Consider the following 18,703-nt stretch of genomic DNA (forward strand, 5'->3'; position numbering starts at 1 on the left):
AAAAATGCATATTTACGAATTTATTTTCCAAATGTAAACTTCACTAATTCATGCATACAGGTTAAGACAGCACAACATTGTTTTGTACAATCCTGTTCATTTTTCGTATTTTGCATAGGACACAGTCGTCACAAAATATCATTGTGTTTGGATCTACCGAGTAAAAAATAACATTGTGAAGAACAGCAGAGAGAACAACATCAGACACGTCAATAATTTGTATATTTAAGCGTACATTGATGTACAAATGAACCTGCACACTCGGGATACCTCCACACAGTTTTTTTATTAGAGCTGCATATGGTTACATTGCAGCGTAGCTGTGGTCGGCAAAGACAAACATGGAAACTGGCCAAATTTGATCATAGTTTAAGTATAGATTCTACAGATTTCATATTAATTTACAACCACTGGTGCGATGACATCAGGCTAACGACTCTACCACAGGCAACTATTGGTAATGTAGAAACAGGCTTTCTCAATGCACACAAAAAACCCCGGGGTATTCAGCCATTCAAGAAGCACAAACTTAACTCTGCTTCTTCCTGAAATTGCAAAAAAAGTTATCACAATGGGACGGTAGAAGAACTGGTTTGGGTTATTGTTCTACTGACGGTTTGCAAAGTAGGAAAGCAGGGACCGGACTTGAATGGATCAGACCAGTTCGGTTAGTTCTGATAAGTTAATGGGCGAGGACAGATGGCGACAGGCCCATTCAGTCGTATCGGACGTAATGTGTTTCCCGCCCACCACCACATTGACCTTTTGGGCGTTCGGCGTGTGACCACCTGAGCCCGGGCGGGCCAGCAACGAGGATCATTTAGTAGCTACACTGGGCCACATTGTCCAACCAAGCGGCGTAGCCTCATTTCAGATTTATTTTCACCTGAATCAAAACTTCAAGCCTCATATTTCTCCTGGCAGCCACGGCTGTTTGTACATCTGCCCGATCAAACGAGGTGTCAACAGATCCGGACCAACCAGGAGGAGAACCACAGCATTCCTACCCGTTCCAGTCGAAAAGAGTCCAGAGGAACTACAATGTAACCCCTCATACAGACTTCAGCAGTCCTAGTTGACGAATTTCACTGGACATCAGTCTCGTGAAACGGGACCTCTATTTCATTTTAGAAGTGCACTGCTTTTGACCAGTGAACTATAGACCACAGGGTGCCGTTTCAGACCACAGTCATTATTGGACATCAGACCATTAGTCAGTGAGACGGTGTCTTGCTGAAGTGCATACGAAATCATGAAGTTGTAAAGACCAAGGATAATGCTACTGCTTGAGCTCTAAAAGCAACACAACAAGGTCATCATTAGAACATATGGGAAACATGTCTTCCCAGACCTCCTGTTATCTTGTGAGTTCTCAAAGCCTCACTTCAATGGTAGTATAATGACTGGTGCTATTGTACCCGAAGGATCATTTTGTTCAGCATGAGCAAATTGTTCTGAACCCACTTAAGAAAAATTCTATTAATTTGAAAATCAGGATTTTTGGACACTCGTACAGAAATGGTTTGATGTCTTTCATTCATTAAGTTCCCACACACAGGTACCCCATTTATACCTGGTTCAATGGTGTGTTTTTCCTGATCTTGTCCAGATTCTGATAATGTACAAATGTTTAGATGATGAGGATGATAAATAAAATTACAAAATATTATCTCGCTGTCATCCGATTTGTAAATGGACAAGATTCAAAGGCGCCATTCCAGATCTACTTTAAAATATGACATTTGTCAAGGTGGAGAAAAAGCCTATTCATGACTTGAAAACCAACAACTCCGTGCAAAGCTGTGTGGTTTTACAATTAAATGAATAAATTGCTAATGTGTTGTTGTTGGCATTGGTGAACGGGCAGATAAGTAAAAATATTTTTTACTGCTGCATCAACTGCTGATTGCCCCTTTAACTGACTAGTAGAAAGGTCAACATCAGAGTTTTATTTCGGTTTTGATGTCGCAGAGTTATCACTGTCTGACAAAATCTGGACATGATCAGAACAAAAGGCCCATGTTGGAAGCGGGAATAAACAGGGCCTGAGTGGCATGGTCTCAAACAGCTACACCTACTGGGAAAAGCCCGTGAAGCCACAGTAATAGCAATGACATTCTGTGTTATTACGCTGTAACGAAGCGGCGTGTAATCATCAACAACCATCCGTACCTGAGGACTTTGGTGATTATCAGTAATATCTGTAGGCTTTGCTGTCAAATTCTATAATAACAAGTACATTTATTATCAGAAGGGGCTGTGGGGCTTGTTGTCAGTTACTATGATTATAAGAGTGGGTATAGAACATCAGGAAAGTGGTTTATGACTAATAATACAACCACATAAATCCACGCTATGACGCCACCCAAGTCTGACATCATGTGACATACAAAAAATTATTGTTATATCGTTGGCTGACATTATTAAAGGACATCAGTTCCCTAATCATGTACAGCCCTGTATCGGAATGACAGATCTCCAGATAATCAACTCCTGAGGTCGGAGAATGTCTTTAGTATGACCAACTGTCATCTTGTTTCCAGAGAGTAACACCACTAGATCGGCGCATAAATCTGCTAGCTAGGGATAAATTCATTATTATAAAGAAAAAAAAAAAAAAACTAAACAAACTAAGAAAGAGAGCAGAGGTTGATAATGAATCTATTACTTATAAGGTAACATGAATCACAGTCAAAAATAAAGTACAGAGTTCAAAATAAATACAATACATTAAATGATGGTGGATCAAATAAATTGGATTGATAATAAGTAAGCAGTACATGGCATGAATAAAACATTAAAGTCCTTTGGAATAGGAATTCACCTGTAAAGAGCATGTCGACATTCTACTACAGTTGATGGCTGTTATGGCTGCGTAACATTCTGAGAGGAAAATGACGCTTTGTCGAGCCGTATGGAGTTCTTCGGTTTCCCCCCAACGTCATTGGTGCTAGGCAGAACCCTTAGGTAGGGCTCTTAATAGAACCCCCTGTGAATTGTTCCACCTAGAACCCCCGATAATGGGTACCAAGAATGCTTTTACCCTTTTATCTAAGACGTTTATGCAACACAGACCATGTCAGAAACAGGACACACTGTTATAGATACAACCTTGTGAACATGACAGGAGACAATGAGTCTGTCATCAGTGAGATTGAAGTAAACACGTTTCAGTGAAGAGCAACGTTTTACATATTTGAGCTCTGCATCTTGTTTGAATGTCCTCACACAGGCATTGGCGACTAACAGAATTGTAAAATGGTGTTCGTGCTACACCGTCAAGGATTAATATAGCTGGGTTTATTATGGAATGATTACTAATTTGATTTGTTTGCCTTTGGCACGCATTTAAATCCTATGAAATCAGTCATACACCAGAATCTCAAAAGAACAACAGAGCCATTGTGGAGACTGTAGACTAATTACTTAATATTCAACTCCAAACGGGGTCTAAGAAGAAATGAAAGCATTGCATGTAGCGAAAATTATAAACCTGAAGTCTTTTTTAGAGGAATAAATGTTTCCTCCAGTTCTTGGGAGCCACAGTCATTTATTTTAGCGGCATGAGTTTGACCTTCGCCGTTGTGTGTTCACCTCCTGGATAGAAACTCTGAAAAGCCAAGAATGCATATTCTGAAAGTCATGGCGGAGGACATGTTGAATTGTAAAATATGCTCAGCCGAGATAAAAGGCTGCAGGGAGATAGTGCATTTTACAGCTGTCGTTTCTATGGTTACTCATCAGTGTCTGCAAGAGTATGAGATGACAAATAATGTTCAGAACAGTTGGGTTTAATTTCCTCTGAAATGACAACTTCCTGAATTAGGTCCCTGCTACATCACTTGTTTATCTTTGTGTAGTAGACAAGATTTACAGTCTCCAAGGAACCATGAAAAATGTTCTGACATCATGTTTAACATCAATCAAGAATGAGAACAATTTAATAATGTAGCAAATCAATTAAGAACCTGTGGACACGCATCAGTGATAATAACGAAATGTACAAAACACAAAATATCAACGTAGCAGTTTCAATAAAAAAAAATCAAATACTCATTATTAATAACAGAAAGCAAGAAAATAGGATTGAACTCTAACAAACCAATGTCTAGTCAATACAATAATCAAACTCTACAGCGCTGGTCAAAAAACACACCTGGCATCTCCCAGTTAATTCTACACAACCTAGCTGGGACTTCAGTTTCAAAGGGGTATGTTTCAAAACGGATCTCTTTGCCTCACTGTTTTTTTTTCCACTGTTCAGGTTAGACCATCTTATGTTAGACGGCCAGTAAAAGGAATATTGTGTACTGGAAAAGAGGGAAAAGGAGCGGCATGAGAGGATCCGCTTCCTGAATGAATGCTGACACTGACCTAGACTGAAGAGATGAAAGAACTACAATCATAACTGAATTGACTGATAAACTGTATGTCTGTCTGACTGTGCAAACTGTTTCCGGAGATGAAGAGGTATATGGCACGTTCTGACTGAACGGACGGACCCGACTTACAACAAACTGAGGTACTGTGAAAGGAGGGGTTTAGTTTGGAGATGAGGCCTTACAATGCATTAGACCGATAGGACGACTGCATCCCACAAAGTAGTGCGGAAAGTTTTAAATGTGCACAGTGTATATTGTATGTGAAAGACAGAAAAGTCCAGTTGGTTGATGACCATGTAATTGTAAAGGTACCTGGCAGCTACAAATACATTTAAAAATGTCCTTGCTCAGTTAATGCTTTATGAAACAAGTTATTTGTGGAACACGACAGGGCTGTCCCTCCACTTCTGTCTGGTTTTAGTATACCGCGGAATTCCGTGATGAGTCAGACACAGTGGGCTGAACCAGCCGTCTTCAAACGGTTAAAGGACAGTTCTAAGAGTTGTTCCACTGCGGTTTATGGCTGGGCTAGCTGGCAGCCTGCAGGAGTGATGCCGTGTGTTTTCATAAGGGGTGTTTTTTTTATGGAGGCGAGGGAGAAAAGCTGATTCTGGTTTCTTTTAGGTGACTGGGAAGAGAGAGAGGCCCATGGGGAGGCTATGGGCTGGGGGAGAGGGGGGGGGGCTGGGTCAAGGGGACAAGGCTGTCCATTCACAGGCCCGGCACCTGTTTCCTTCCTCCTATGAAGCGTTCGTAGAACTCCCTCCAGCTGGACTCACTCGTCTCCGTGTGTGATGAGCTGCGTGTGTGGGTGGGTGTGCGTGTGTTTGTGTGTGCTAGCCTGTGTGTGTGTGTATGTATGTGCGTGTGTCTATATGTAAGTAAAAGTGTACGTGTGCTTGTGCTTGTGTGTGTGTGTGTGTGTGTGTGTGAGAGGTTAGCCTTTTACTGAAAGCCAACTCTGAGGCATGCAACCAGTCCCAAGCCAAGGACCTCAGCTTAGACCACGGAGCTAAGCTAAGACCCTAAACAAGATTTATACAAGAGGAAGCAGAAACCCCTCAGACTATTTTGAACACGGGAGCATTATTTTAGCCTGGCCATAATTTACAGTACGTCTTTTCATACTGAGTGAAGACATAAGCACCACTTTCCTGAAAGCTAATTCGGTCCTCTATTCTCAAGACGACTATTCCTGAACATTTCGTTGGTGGACAAAGAAACGTTGCCGACGGAGCATGGAAACCCGCCCGTAGTTCTGTAGAAAGCAAAAAAAGCAATCGGCAGTGAGGTCACGTCTCAGCTGACGCCTCACTCACAACATGCTACGCCACTTTCGACCCGGCCCAACGGAGCTCGGGTCCAAGGTTTGCACTAGTTAGGGCATGGAGTGGCATTTGGGATGCCATCTTTTATTTTCATCAGTACGATCACAGGGAAACGCCGTAAAATATAACAACATCTTTATGAGAGGGAGTCCACAGTCTGTTTATAGTGATGAGATAGCGCTAAAGCAGCTGTAAAGAACATGCTGAGGTAATCTGCTTCCTACAGCTAACTGAAGTCAACGCGACTTTACACGGCTATAAACCGAGCACGGGGTTTGAGAATGTTGTGAATCAGAGGCAGGCTAGAGACAGTTTTAGTGGTAGACTACAGGTAAGTCCACACCCAAAACGACACCATAGCACCAGCTAAGTGCAGGACTTTTGCACAGAGCCTGTTCTAAAGTTGTGCAGTACATAGGAACAGTGCGCCACTTGAGACAAGGCCTAGTTATGAAACCTACGACTTCACGTGGAGGCCAATCGGATCGTCAAGTTTGAGAGAGAGAACAACTGCTGAGGAAAGAATTCTCAGTGCATCTGCAGGCAACCCACCACATGACTTGTTTAACCGCTACATTCATAAGGAGATTTTCACTCCTTGGCACTGTTCATCCTGCGTGACTATGTCAAGTTTCTGTACGTCACATTACTCAAGATTAACCCAGACTATCAACTGGTGTTTCCCGCCACGAGTGCCTATACTGTTCCCTCAACGCCTGTCGAGCTTCAGTAAGTCCATTCTCAGTGCGTCATTCTGAGGTAACCGAGGGGTGCAGTGTCAGGATTAAACGGATCCAAACCGAAAGAAATGGACGTCTCTCAACATGCCTTTCCTTGATGCCTGTCAAGCTTTCTCAGGGACATTTAGGAGCTGAGAGGGGGGTGAGCCAGTTTACAGGTTCTCAATGTGATCTCAGTGGGTGTTTCCTTTAACAGATTACCAGGGATAGATAGTTTTTTGATTATACCACAACAGTTCTTATAGGGATTCTTATAATCACCCTGCTAATCTCTGTCTACACCACAGATGCTACATCTCAATTTGATCATCCAGTCATCGCAGAACTTTACCTACACAGGTGACAATTCCAGACCTTCAGTGCATTCCAGGTTTAAAGAAGAATCAAGTGTTTGTAATTTCCACTTTAAAATCTCAGACATGATTTGCCCTACTACAGAATCACAATGGTTGGGAGCCACTGATCTACTGGAAACCAGGGACACTACAGATGCGACAAACATCATCAAGCATCTGACGCATTTGTGCAATCACATTGGTTCGAGGTGTCAGAGATGACAAGGGAAGCAACCACACACCTTTGCCGACTGAGGTTATGAAAGATCATATCTGACGGGGCGCTCTACTACACACTCTTCTTTGAAGACGCTTTATGTGTCACACACACACACGACTTCCTGTTACTGTGGTTCCCCGACACAGTCATGCAGCTCCTATCCAGGGCCCCTAGCCCATCTGCAGGCGGTGCCTGACTAGAGTGCTGAGACCATGGGCTGAAATATGTTAGAAATGGCTGATGTAGGAAACGGACGTCAGAGATATGGGCATGGAGCAGCTCAGTGTCCAACTACTATGTTTAGTAGAATGGCTTTCAGTCCAAGAACTGTTCCTATTTGCTCTCATGTCGTCACGATATAAATGAAATACAACTGTTAGAATGACTATTTCCAATGTTTCTCTGTGAAAACACAAATTTGTATCTATGAGGAGAGGATAGCAATTACATTTGAGTGTAAGGCTGGTTCATCTGTGTGTGTGCGTGTATGTGTGTGTGTGTGTGTGTGTGTGTGTGTGAGTCTGCGTGTGCTTGGATGTCTTCATTTTGTTCATTCTTTCAAGCTATCAAGGCCTTCCCTGAGCAGGACAGAAGATTCAACATGGGTTGAATTTCAGGGTAAAGTGATGTCTGTATTGTGCAGTCAAGTTAAATGGATAAAGAAATAAACTACTTTAGAATCCTGAGCTGTAAATGTGTTCCCCATAGCCATTTCATTTAGCATCCCATTCAATCACGTCTTACTCAACAGATTCTGTTTAACTTTAGGAACCAGAAATTAAATGAAACAATCTTAACAATCTGACGAGAGGCTTTAAAAACAAACTGTACATAAACATTTCTATACTACGGAAATATCGCCATCTGAGGCATTCTTTTTGTCTTTTTCTACTAAAATGATTGCACTAGAATACAATAGGCAGTATAGTAAATGTTGTACAAGACAGTACTGTACAGCAAGCAGACAAAGCATTGGCAAAGGTAGCTAGGAAACTGTGCAATACACGTAATGGGAGGTCCTAGTTAGGACCCTACTGACCAAAGGAACCAATCAGAGTGGTTGCTGGGGGTGTGTGGGTGTGGTCCCACTGAAGTCAGAATTTAGATTTTAGAACAAGGTACAGGTGATCCGTTCCCTTGACAGGTTCCCTTCTACCACCACTGTCATGGTAAAAAAGACTCAGTGAAACTGGGTTATGTCCCTTCAGCGGATCCCTTCCTTTGTCCACTGTTACGGCTCATATAGGCTACATCCATTGAAACACCAGAGTGGACTGAGACTTTCCATGGGAACCCGGTGGAAAACCCAAACCCTGCAGTGGAGAAGGTCTGAAAGAGACTGGGGGTGTGTCCTGTCTGGGGGTGTGTCCGGTCTGTGGGTGTGTCTTGTGTGTGTGTGTGTGGGGGGGGGGGGGGGGTCTATGTGAGCGTCGGAGGCGGAGCCTGAAAGTGCTGGAGGCGTGCTTTAAGGCGAGTTAGCTGGGCTGAGGGTGGGGCTGGGGGTGGGGCTCAGGGTGGGACTGGACGCGTCGGAGCGGCTGTTGTAGTCGCTGAGCGATCCGGGGTGCGTGCCACCACCAACCACACCCATCCCGCCTCCGCAGCTGTACGGCCTTTTCAGCATGGCGGGCTGGAATTCAGAGTGGCGGCGGGCGTGCTTCATCAGGTGGTCGCTCCGCATGAAGCGCTTTTCGCAGAGGGGACAGCCGAACTTCTTCTCCCCGGTGTGGGTGCGGTAGTGGCGAGCCAGCTCATCGGAGCGGGCGAACTTCTTGTTGCAATCAGGCCAGGTGCAAGGGAACGGACGCTCACCTGAAACATGACGACAAGGAGAGACTGGATCAATGTCACTGCGAAGTTAGGAGTCACGCCTGGCGCAAGGAAAACGTGACTGAACGACAAACTAGACAAGACATACAGGCCTGCGCAGTACAACACGACACACAGCTGGCGGTGTTGTGTATGTTGATTAGGATAACGTCTACCCACCACGTCTCCTTAATGCAGATGGAGATTTCAGGGGATTGGCTGGATTTGCCATCTGATTGGCTAATTTGTGTGCATATTTGTGTGTGCTGTTGTATCCCCACTCACAGAAAACATATAAAAAAAAATAACAAAACAAATTCTACTTAAAATAGATGTTGTGTGTTTATCTCTTCACAGTGTCTTATTGTGCCATGAGGTTTTTGTTTCGATAGTCTTTCAAAGGTCCTTTTGCTGATGGAAGAGAGCTTAAAATTATCACTGCTCTATGCAATAATGCGCAGTGCCATGAGTTTGTTTTAGACTTGAGGACTGTGAAGAGACCCCTGGTAGAATGCTTTGTTGGGTATATATGGGTATCTGAGTTTTTTTTATTTGTAGAAAAAACATATTTTTGGGATTTGTAACATGTTACAGTGATATTTCTCCCAAAACACAGAAGAGAAACCGTCTGTCTCCGGGGAACCCTGAGAATCCTGTGGCAAGAACGAGCCTGAATAACTAGAACAACTGACACAGAACATCTATTCATGACACGTTTTGTCAATTTAATTTGACCATGACAACTGCAGATTCAATGTTAACCCCCAGAGTTTAGCCTCCTCGGCCCGCTCAATGCTCACACCCTTTAAGAGTAACTCTCGTTGAGCTTCAGTTCTACAGAATGTTTTCAAACAAATACAGGGCTCTTTTCAGTTTTAGAACCAGTATGTAGAACCAGGTTGTTGTTTAAATCGACTCTGTTACTATCGGCAACCCTTTGTTAAGAGTCTCAGTGAGCTAACTGCTCACCACGCTGTCATGTAGAGTGAGTAATCATCCAACATCAACATACTAACTTCTTGCAATACAAGTGGCAAGTCATTTTTAAAACTATTAAAAAGTATTGGGCCAAGATAGCCACCCTGAGCCACCGTACTGTACATCTCAGACATTAGAGAAGCTACTGATGAACACTGTCATGAACAACAATGTATTATAACATAAAAAGCTGCACTTAAATTATATAATAAATCTCCAACTAGCGTCTTATCATTGTTGAAGTATATGAATGTATGCTTGTTTATGTTCAGATAACAAATTCATTCAAACCATGACAGTAATCAGCCAATGGGCTTACAGTAATTCTGTCCTCTATGTCTATAAAGAGGTACAGCCGGAAGTTATTTGAGATTAAGTGAGATGAGCTCAAGTTTGTAAGACCGAGTCTGTAACATCATGAAAACAACTATGAAATGGTGTAAAAAAGTATTGAATTACTCTCTCCCTTGACAACCAAGTACGCGATTATTATTTCAACCACTATAAGAAACGGCTGATTTCTAACATTATCCATTTCCTTTAGCCAATCATCAATTATCTAAGTAGGTGAGGTACAAGTTCAGTGCTTTTATCTACATGCATACTGACATTTTGTCATTTTTGGACAAGTGTAATTGTATTTGGTCAAACAATCCTCACAAATAGGAGGCAGAAAACCGATTGGTTGGCTGTTAGAATTCGTAAAGGTGCACTATATTTGGGGGAGTTTTTATCAGCCTGGAGATCTGACCTTTGACTGCTGCACTCTTGTTGACCTCACGACAAAGAGCCAATGACAGTGAACGTAACCTCCCTAGCGACTGTAAACACTACATCCCTGATACCTGCTGGGAACACAGCCCTAACCCTATTCCCCACATGGCTGTGGTCAGTAGTACAGTGTGTAGGGAATAGTGTGCCATTTGGGACAGAAACCCTGACTGAATAGGGGGAATGTTGTCTCACTGACGTCCTCTGTGACCCCAGGCGATACTTAGCATGCACATCTAGCTTGGTACAGTCTCCTGACTGACATTATCTGAGAAAGCATCAGGGGAAATGTAGTTTCGGGTTATGAAAAGCCATGTGTTACTCACGGAGAGAACAGGCAGTCCACAAAACCTTTACTATATACATTACCTCAGAAATGGTTTAGCATTTTTACTTCAGAAACTTGCTTAAAGGGAAAAAAAACACAACCATGCTCATAAAAAGGTTGTGTGGACGACAGATTAAAATGTGTAGATAGAAATGCAGAATGCTTCTTCAAAGGGGGAAAACGTAGACAATGAAGCCTGGTTTTCCAGCCAGTAGGCCTGTAGTTACAGCAGTAAATCTCACATAGCAGGTTTAAAATGGTCTCTTATGGAGTTTTGTTCATGGCCACCTCAGTCTCAGCCTCAATCCGGTCCGCAATTCAGTGGTTCTCTCCACTCCCACATGATAATGATCTCCGCGACACAGCGCTCCTAGATCCCGTTCCGCCGCGCTCCTATCAACTGTCACGGTGCAGGAGAAGCAGCCCCCCTATTTACACGTCACCCCCGCCCTGGCCCCAACCCTCCCCAGGTTTCCCTCACCCCTCCCCGTTTGGCAGTAAAACTGTGTTTCAGCACAGTGCCACAGGAGACCAGATGGCAGACAACAAAAGAACACCACTTTACTTTTCCTGCTCAGCACTTAATAGCCGGAGTTCCAAATGGCAACCTATTTTCTGCACTACTTTGGACCTACACGCCCTAATTACGCCACTAGATAGTGAATGAGGTGCTGATTGTGCTAGAACCAAAGCACACAATAGCGAACAGATAATCTCCATTCCATCAGGTATATAATGTAGGCCTTTAAATTATCGAAAATAAAACTGTACGCTAAGCATAACAGACTGAGAACAAGACTTAATTCATTTGGTTTATGTATAATATGCTGTCTTTGGGAGCTAGACAAGACCACGATCTGAAGTCATGAACTTACCTGACATCTGAGCTGCAGACCCAAATAAGCGGACCAACACATTTGGATATTGTTATTTCACTGTCTTTTGGGATAAAACTGTCCCCAGCCAACTGCATTGCTAGGTTACAGGGATCAGGGAAGGCAAAGCTAGACTCCCTAGGCTCAGAAATGTTCTCAAGACCAGGGGGTTCTCAGTCTGACAACAACTCAAGATTAAATGGATTTTGGCTAAGGGATTCATGGAATTACTGGGTGTACAATACAGCGTATGTTTTTAACCCCTGGGCAACATGGGTCTAGAAGGCTCAAAGGGACATTCGATTCACTGTAAATGACAATTTAAAAGTATGTTTTCTCTCTGCGTCATGAAAAACTGGTTGACTAAAATGTTATCAGATTAAAAGCTGCAGCAATTTCTCTTTGCTGTCAGCAGGTCGGCTTTTGAAATGTTCCCTCCCAGCGCCCAAGACCAGGTTTGTTCAGACACGCACTGCAGAGGTCATAGTAAAACTGCAAAAGGCACAGTAAAACTGCAGAAGTCAAAGTAAAACAGCAGAAGGCACAGTAAAACTGCAGAGGTCATAGCAAAACAGCAGTAGTCAAAGTAAAACAGCAGAAGTCATAGTCATTTTTATATAGACAGCATTTTCTTTATCTCACTCAAGTTCTCTACTTTTAATCACATTACAGGGGTCCAAAGCCCTCCAAAACCTTAGACAAACCCCACTCTAGAATACAAGCATACACACACACACACATTTCAGTAAGGCTCAGACGTCCACGATCTCTCTGTTCCTTCCACAACGGACAGCTGCCATCGTCTCACAGCGCCGACTGGTCATGCCAGCTGCCACCAAGCTTCTCCGGCCTGACTCATCCTGGCGACACAAAGAGCCATCAGGTGATTACTTGAACATCAGACCACGCCCCCTCGTACCGGCAGGCACAGGTAACAGGTGACACGCGGGCTCCGGATGACCTTAAAAACCCAGCTATCTTTTATGCCGGCGCCAATGACAAATGACACCTTCTCCACTACATAGAACACTCCTATCCATAGGGATGTAATACAGGAGAGGTGCACTGGAGGGAATAGGTTACACAACAGCACGCAACTTCATTATTCAACAGCCTCTCTGAGGTGTCTGTCTCGGGGGAGGTGACGGGACTGCTGGGATATCATGATATCATGACTCACGGGACACACTACCAAGTTAGCATGGTCGCTAGGTTGCACAATTCCAGGAATTTTTACGTAATTCCATGTTTGTTTGTTTTCTGGTCAGAAGACTACTGGAAAACACAGGAGAGAATGAGCAGGTTATCTGGAATTAACCGTGTACTTCTGGGAAATCTGCTCCGCAGGCTTGACACATGGTTGGGAGCAATGGGGACACACGAGATAACACAGAAACGAGACAGGAATGAAACCTGGTTGGAATGAGGGACACGATGATCCCATTTATTCATCTGAACACACAGCATTGTCCTGGCAACAGCTCTGTGCGTTATTCCACAGCACGTATGAGCACGTATCTGCCCAGCTCACATCTTTCTTTAGCCAGATAATCCACTCAGCAACATCTGTCACTGTTATAAAGGGGGTGCGGGGTTCCATAATCTAGGTCTCTGGATGATGCTGTGGCACAGCTCTTAGACTGCTATGTTTCCATGAGTTTATTGCATTTTATTCTTATTGTATTATTTATTAAATGTCTATATTATACATTTTGATCTTTCCCCCCTTTCATTGTTTTTAAAGCGTATTTGCATTTTGAAAGTCATTTTAGAAAAGTAAACTACACATTTCAAAGGCTTGTTAACTTCTTTAGGTGTGAAGTAATTAGTATCTTGGTAAACCTTCCTTTCAAAGTAGCTTTCCCAACTCTGCTGGTTATGAGTTATGACTGGTAACTCCAGAGTTACAGGGACAAGGGGCTCATTACTTTAAGTACAGGGTGTTCTTCATCTGTGGATATAGAGACCTGGAACCAACATGAGTGTGGCGAGACGGGGAGACAGTCCCCTATGGTCAGACACTCCCACAAGGCCAGACACATCCAAACAGTCAGACACACCCATATGGTCCGGAAAACCCAGCTGGTCAGACACACCCACATGGTCAGACACACCCACAGGGTCAGACACACCCACACGGTCAGACACACCCACACGGCCAGACACACCAATATGGTCAGAAAACCCCACATGGTCAGACACACCCACATGGTCAGACACACCCTCACTGTCAGACACACCCTCAAGGTCAGACACACCCTCACAGTCAGACACACCCACACAGTCAGACACACCCACACAGTCAGACACACCCACACAGTCAGACACACCCTCACAGTCAGACACACCCACACAGTCAGACACACCCACACAGTCAGACACACCCTCACAGTCAGACACACCCACACAGTCAGACACACCCACACAGTCAGACACACCCTCACAATAAGACACACCCACACAGTCAGACACACCCACACAGTCAGACACACCCACACAGTCAGACACCCTAGTGATTAGTGCATTGGGCCAGAACCCGCAAGGTCAGTGATTTGAATTCCCCAGCAGACAAGGTCAAATAGCAGGCATTTACCCCTGAGCAAGGCCAAATGACACATCTTAGGACATACAGGAGCAATCCTAACTCCCATATGTGGCTACAGATAATGTGTCTGCTAAATGACAAAAAAAAACATGAATGCAAAATGATCAGACACACCCACTTGACCAGACAGACCCACAGGGCCAGGCACACCCACAATGCAGGACACACCCACAAAGCAGGACACACCCAGGCAAAGGCAGCCAACTGGCTCCAGACCCGGAGCAGTCAAACCCAAACAGAGAGCAGCACACCACTCCCACTCTGGCTGCGGTTCTGGAAAGAAGGAGGGCGCTGGCAGCGCTCGGCACGCGCTAAACTACTGACTTTTGTTCTGCCCTGCCTCCATGCCACATTGTACCCAAGTCCCAAATGGCACCCCATTCCTCCATGTAGTGCACTACTTTTCCAATAGGGCTCCATGAAAAGCAGTGCGGCACGTAGGGACTAAGGCGCCATTGCCTATCTCTCCACTGTGGCTCCACTCCGCCCAGATCATAAGTGTTATTGCCTCAGAACAACTGGCTAACAATAAAAGCCAACGAGCGGGAAATGTCCCAGGCTAACAGTAGGCGATCTTCCCTGTCGTAATTACACACAATCAGAGCGGGATGGGGATAGCTGTTTCGGCGACAAGACAAGAATGCGCACATACGCACACTAACACAGGCACACACACTCACGAGCATGCGCGCGCGCGCACACACACAAACGCACACGCTTGCGCGCACAAACACACACAGACACACGCTCACACACTCAAGGACTATTGTTTACTGGTCAGGATGGTACAGACAGCAGATCAGAACAGCTCTCTTTGTCCTTGAGGAGGGAATGGTGGGGGGGGAGCCCCAAAGGAAACACAGTACTTTTGCACTAGGAATCTGGTCTGGAGTGGTGTAACTTCTGCAGGGAATAGGGTGCCCTTTGGGGCCAGGCAAGGCCATTGGGGCCACAGGGTCCAGGACAAATGGATCAGCAGAGTACCAGGCAGCTTCCACACGTTGCTGGCCAACCCCTGACAAACGAACAACCTTCTAGAAACACATACATTGCCTTGTGTGACCTCTGTGAGAGTGTGTGTGTGTGTTTGTGTATGTTCCCTGTGTGTTTGTGTGAGTTCACTGTAGGTGTGTGTTTGTTTGAGTTCGACATATATGCGTGTTTGTGCGAGGTCCCTTTAAGTGTGTGTTTGTTTTATGTTTTCCTTGTCATTAGAGAACAAGGCTCCTTGATGACGTCTTAACTGCCTGATAAGAGGCCCTTTTCTGGATCTATGCCACGGCAGGCAGGCACGCAACAGACACGCAAACACCCGCGGAAACACACAAAAACACACACAGACACTTAGACACACACATCCTGATGTAAGAGTGTTACCATGGAAGTGGGTCAATGTGTTCATTCTAAGACTGCCCCAGATGAATTCCTCCCTGATCACCCCCGGCCTTGCCATTCTCAAGCCTGAAATGTATGTATGTAAGTGTGTGTGAGTGAGTGTGTGTGTATGTAAGTGTGTGTGTATATTTCAGTGTGTGTGTGTGTATGTAGGTCTGTGTGTATTTTAGTGTGTGTGAGTGAGTGTCTGTGTAAAGTGTGTGTGTGTATGTAAGTGTGTGTGTATATTTAAGTGTGTGTGTGTGTGTGTGTGTGTGTATGTCTGTGTGTATGTTAGTGTGCGTGAGTGAGTGTGTGTCTGTGTATAGTGTGTGTCTGTGTAAAGTGTGTGTGTATGTAAATGTGTGTGTATATTTCAGTGTGTGTGTGTGTGTGTGTGTATGTAGGTCTGTGTGTATGTTAGCGTGTGTGAGTGTCTGTGTAAAGTGTGTGTGTATGTAAGTGTGCGTGTATATTTAAGTGTGTGTGTGTGTGTATGTTAGTGTGTGTGAGTGAGTGTGTGTATGTAAGTGTGTGCGTATATTTAAGTGTGTGTGTGTGTGTATGTCTGTGTGTATGTTAGTGTATTTGAGTGAGTATGTTTGTTTTTGTGACTTGTCAGGACATTTTGTCCCCATAACTATACTAAAACCTGAACAAGGTGACTTGTGGGGACATTTTTCATGTCCCCACATTTCAAAAGTCATTTTCTGGCTCAGGGTTAAGTTTTAGGGTCAAACTTTAGACTTAGAATTGGGGTTTCTTTAAGGTCCAGGTGTTGTTGGTTAAGTTTAGGGTTAAGGTTAGGCATTATGTCTAGGTAAAGTTTAGCCATAAATGTTACTTTCTTGAGGTTAAGGTTAGGGTTAGGGTTAGGTAAGGTTAGGGTTAGGTTAGGGTTAGGGTTAAGGTTAGGGTTAAGGTTAGGGCAAGGGAGCATGGAATTTTGTTTTTCTGGTCCCCACATTTCACAAAAACCAGTCTGTGTGTGTTGTCTGTGTAAAGTGTGTGTGCGTGAACAGGTTTTACGGTATGAATGGGGACAGAAACATTCCTATTTAGGAAAAAGCTAAACACTTTTGGCTTACGTGTTAGGTTATTACAAGGTTATGGTTTGAATTTGGGTTAGAATTTGGGTTAGGCATTAACGTTTAGGTTTATGGTTAGGCTTTTCCAGGTTTTGATTTGTAAAAATATATTTGTTAAGTGCAATCAAGTCTACATTTAGATATATGCGTAATACGTACGTGTGTGTGTGTGTGTGTGTGTCTAGTATCTTATTAACTCTACCATGGCCAAACAGCAGAATCTCTCCATAAGCCTAACTCATCATTATGTCAGAAGATGTCTAATTTAAATGCCCTAATTAACACTGAGAGGCTGTGTTCGTCCCAAATAGCACTCTATTCCATACTTAGTGAGCTATTTTTGACCAGTGCCCATGTAAACTTATATTTTATTCTAATATCAAACAAAAGGGATGAAAGAAAAATACATAATTCTGCATTCCGAAAATATATTTTTGGGCAAAGTAAAACAAACATATTTCCATATTTTCCATATTGGGAAGTAGAGCACAGAATGTAGAACGTGACCCAGGTTGTAAGGCCAGTCAGACCATAGGAGGTAAAGTAGCACAGGAAGTAGCACAGGACGCCACACTGTCAAACCATCTGTATGGAGTTCAATGGTATGTCGACATAGTTTAGCCAATTAAAATACTTTACTGTTAAATGACATCAAATTTAAATCGGAATGTCCATGATAATCATCCAGCAACAAGCTCCAAGTTCAGAGAAGGTTAAAAGATTACAGACCAGCATCGGAGCCGTTCACTAAATGAAGGGTGCACTTGTAATCTTCGGGTCGTTGGAGGTTTGGAGTCAGCTCCAAGCAAAGGCTTACTGTTGAGACTGAAGAGCAATCTCCCAAAAGATAGAGTTAAACACCCAGCCACGTCAGACATCCTGCATAAGTCTATGAAGCCTATAAAAGTAGATTGTAATAGCACTTTATATAGAGGAGAACATGCTGACATTACAAAGCACACAGAATATTACATTTGAGAAACTGGATACATATCAGCACTGTAACAGTAATGTTGTTGGACTGTGAGGGGTTTGTTACAGTAATGTTGTTAGACTGTGAGGGGTCTGTTACAGTAATGTTGTTAGACTGTGAGTGGTCTGTAACAATAATGTTGTTAGACTTTGAGGGGTTTGTTACAGTAATGTTGTTGGACTGTGAGGGGTTTGTTACAGTAATGTTGTTGGACTGTGAGGGGTCTGTAACAATAATGTTGTTAGACTATGAGGGGTTTGTTACAGTAATGTTGTTGGACTGTGAGGGGTTTGTTACAGTAATGTTGTTGGACTATGAGGGGTCTGTTACAGTAATGTTGTTAGACTATGAGGGGTCTGTAACAGTAATGTTGGACTGTGAGGGGTCTGTTACAGTAATGTTGTTGGACTGTGAGGGGTTTGTTAAAGTAATGTTGTTGGACTGCAAGGGTTTTTTTACAGTAATGTTGTTGGACTGTGTGGTGTCTGTTACAGTAATGTTGGAATGTGCGGGGTCTGTTACAGTAATGTTGGACTGTGAGGGGTCTGTTACAGTAATGTTGGACTGTGAGGGGTCTGTTATAGTAATACTGTTGGACTGTGAGGGGTCTGTTACAGTAATGTTGTTAGACTGTGAGGGGTCTGTAACAGTAATGTTGTTGGACTGCAAGGGGTTTGTTACAGTAATGTTGTTGGAATGTGACAGGTCTGTTACAGTAATGTTGGACTGTGCAGGTTATGTTACAGTAATGTAGGACTGTGAGGGGTCTGTTACAGTAATGTTAGACTGTGAGGGGTCTATTATAGTAATGTTGGACTGTGAGGGGTCTGTTACAGTAATGTTAGACTGTGCGGGGTCTGTTACAGTAATGTTGGACTGTGAGGGGTCTGTTACAGT

General features: G+C 43.7%; 1 protein-coding gene across 1 annotated transcript in view; it reads right to left on the reverse strand.

The window, feature by feature from the left end:
- The window catches only part of klf13 (Kruppel-like factor 13), a 31,223-nt gene continuing 12,520 nt past the window's right edge, over positions 1 to 18,703 (reverse strand). The window contains exon 2 of the mRNA XM_010888578.5: positions 1 to 8,817. Within this exon, the coding sequence (XP_010886880.2) occupies positions 8,471 to 8,817 (347 nt within the window). The 3' untranslated portion in view covers positions 1 to 8,470. The remainder of the gene's footprint in view (positions 8,818 to 18,703) is intronic.

This window comes from Esox lucius, chromosome 2 (genome assembly GCF_011004845.1).
Source record: "Esox lucius isolate fEsoLuc1 chromosome 2, fEsoLuc1.pri, whole genome shotgun sequence".
NCBI lineage: Eukaryota > Metazoa > Chordata > Actinopteri > Esociformes > Esocidae > Esox > Esox lucius.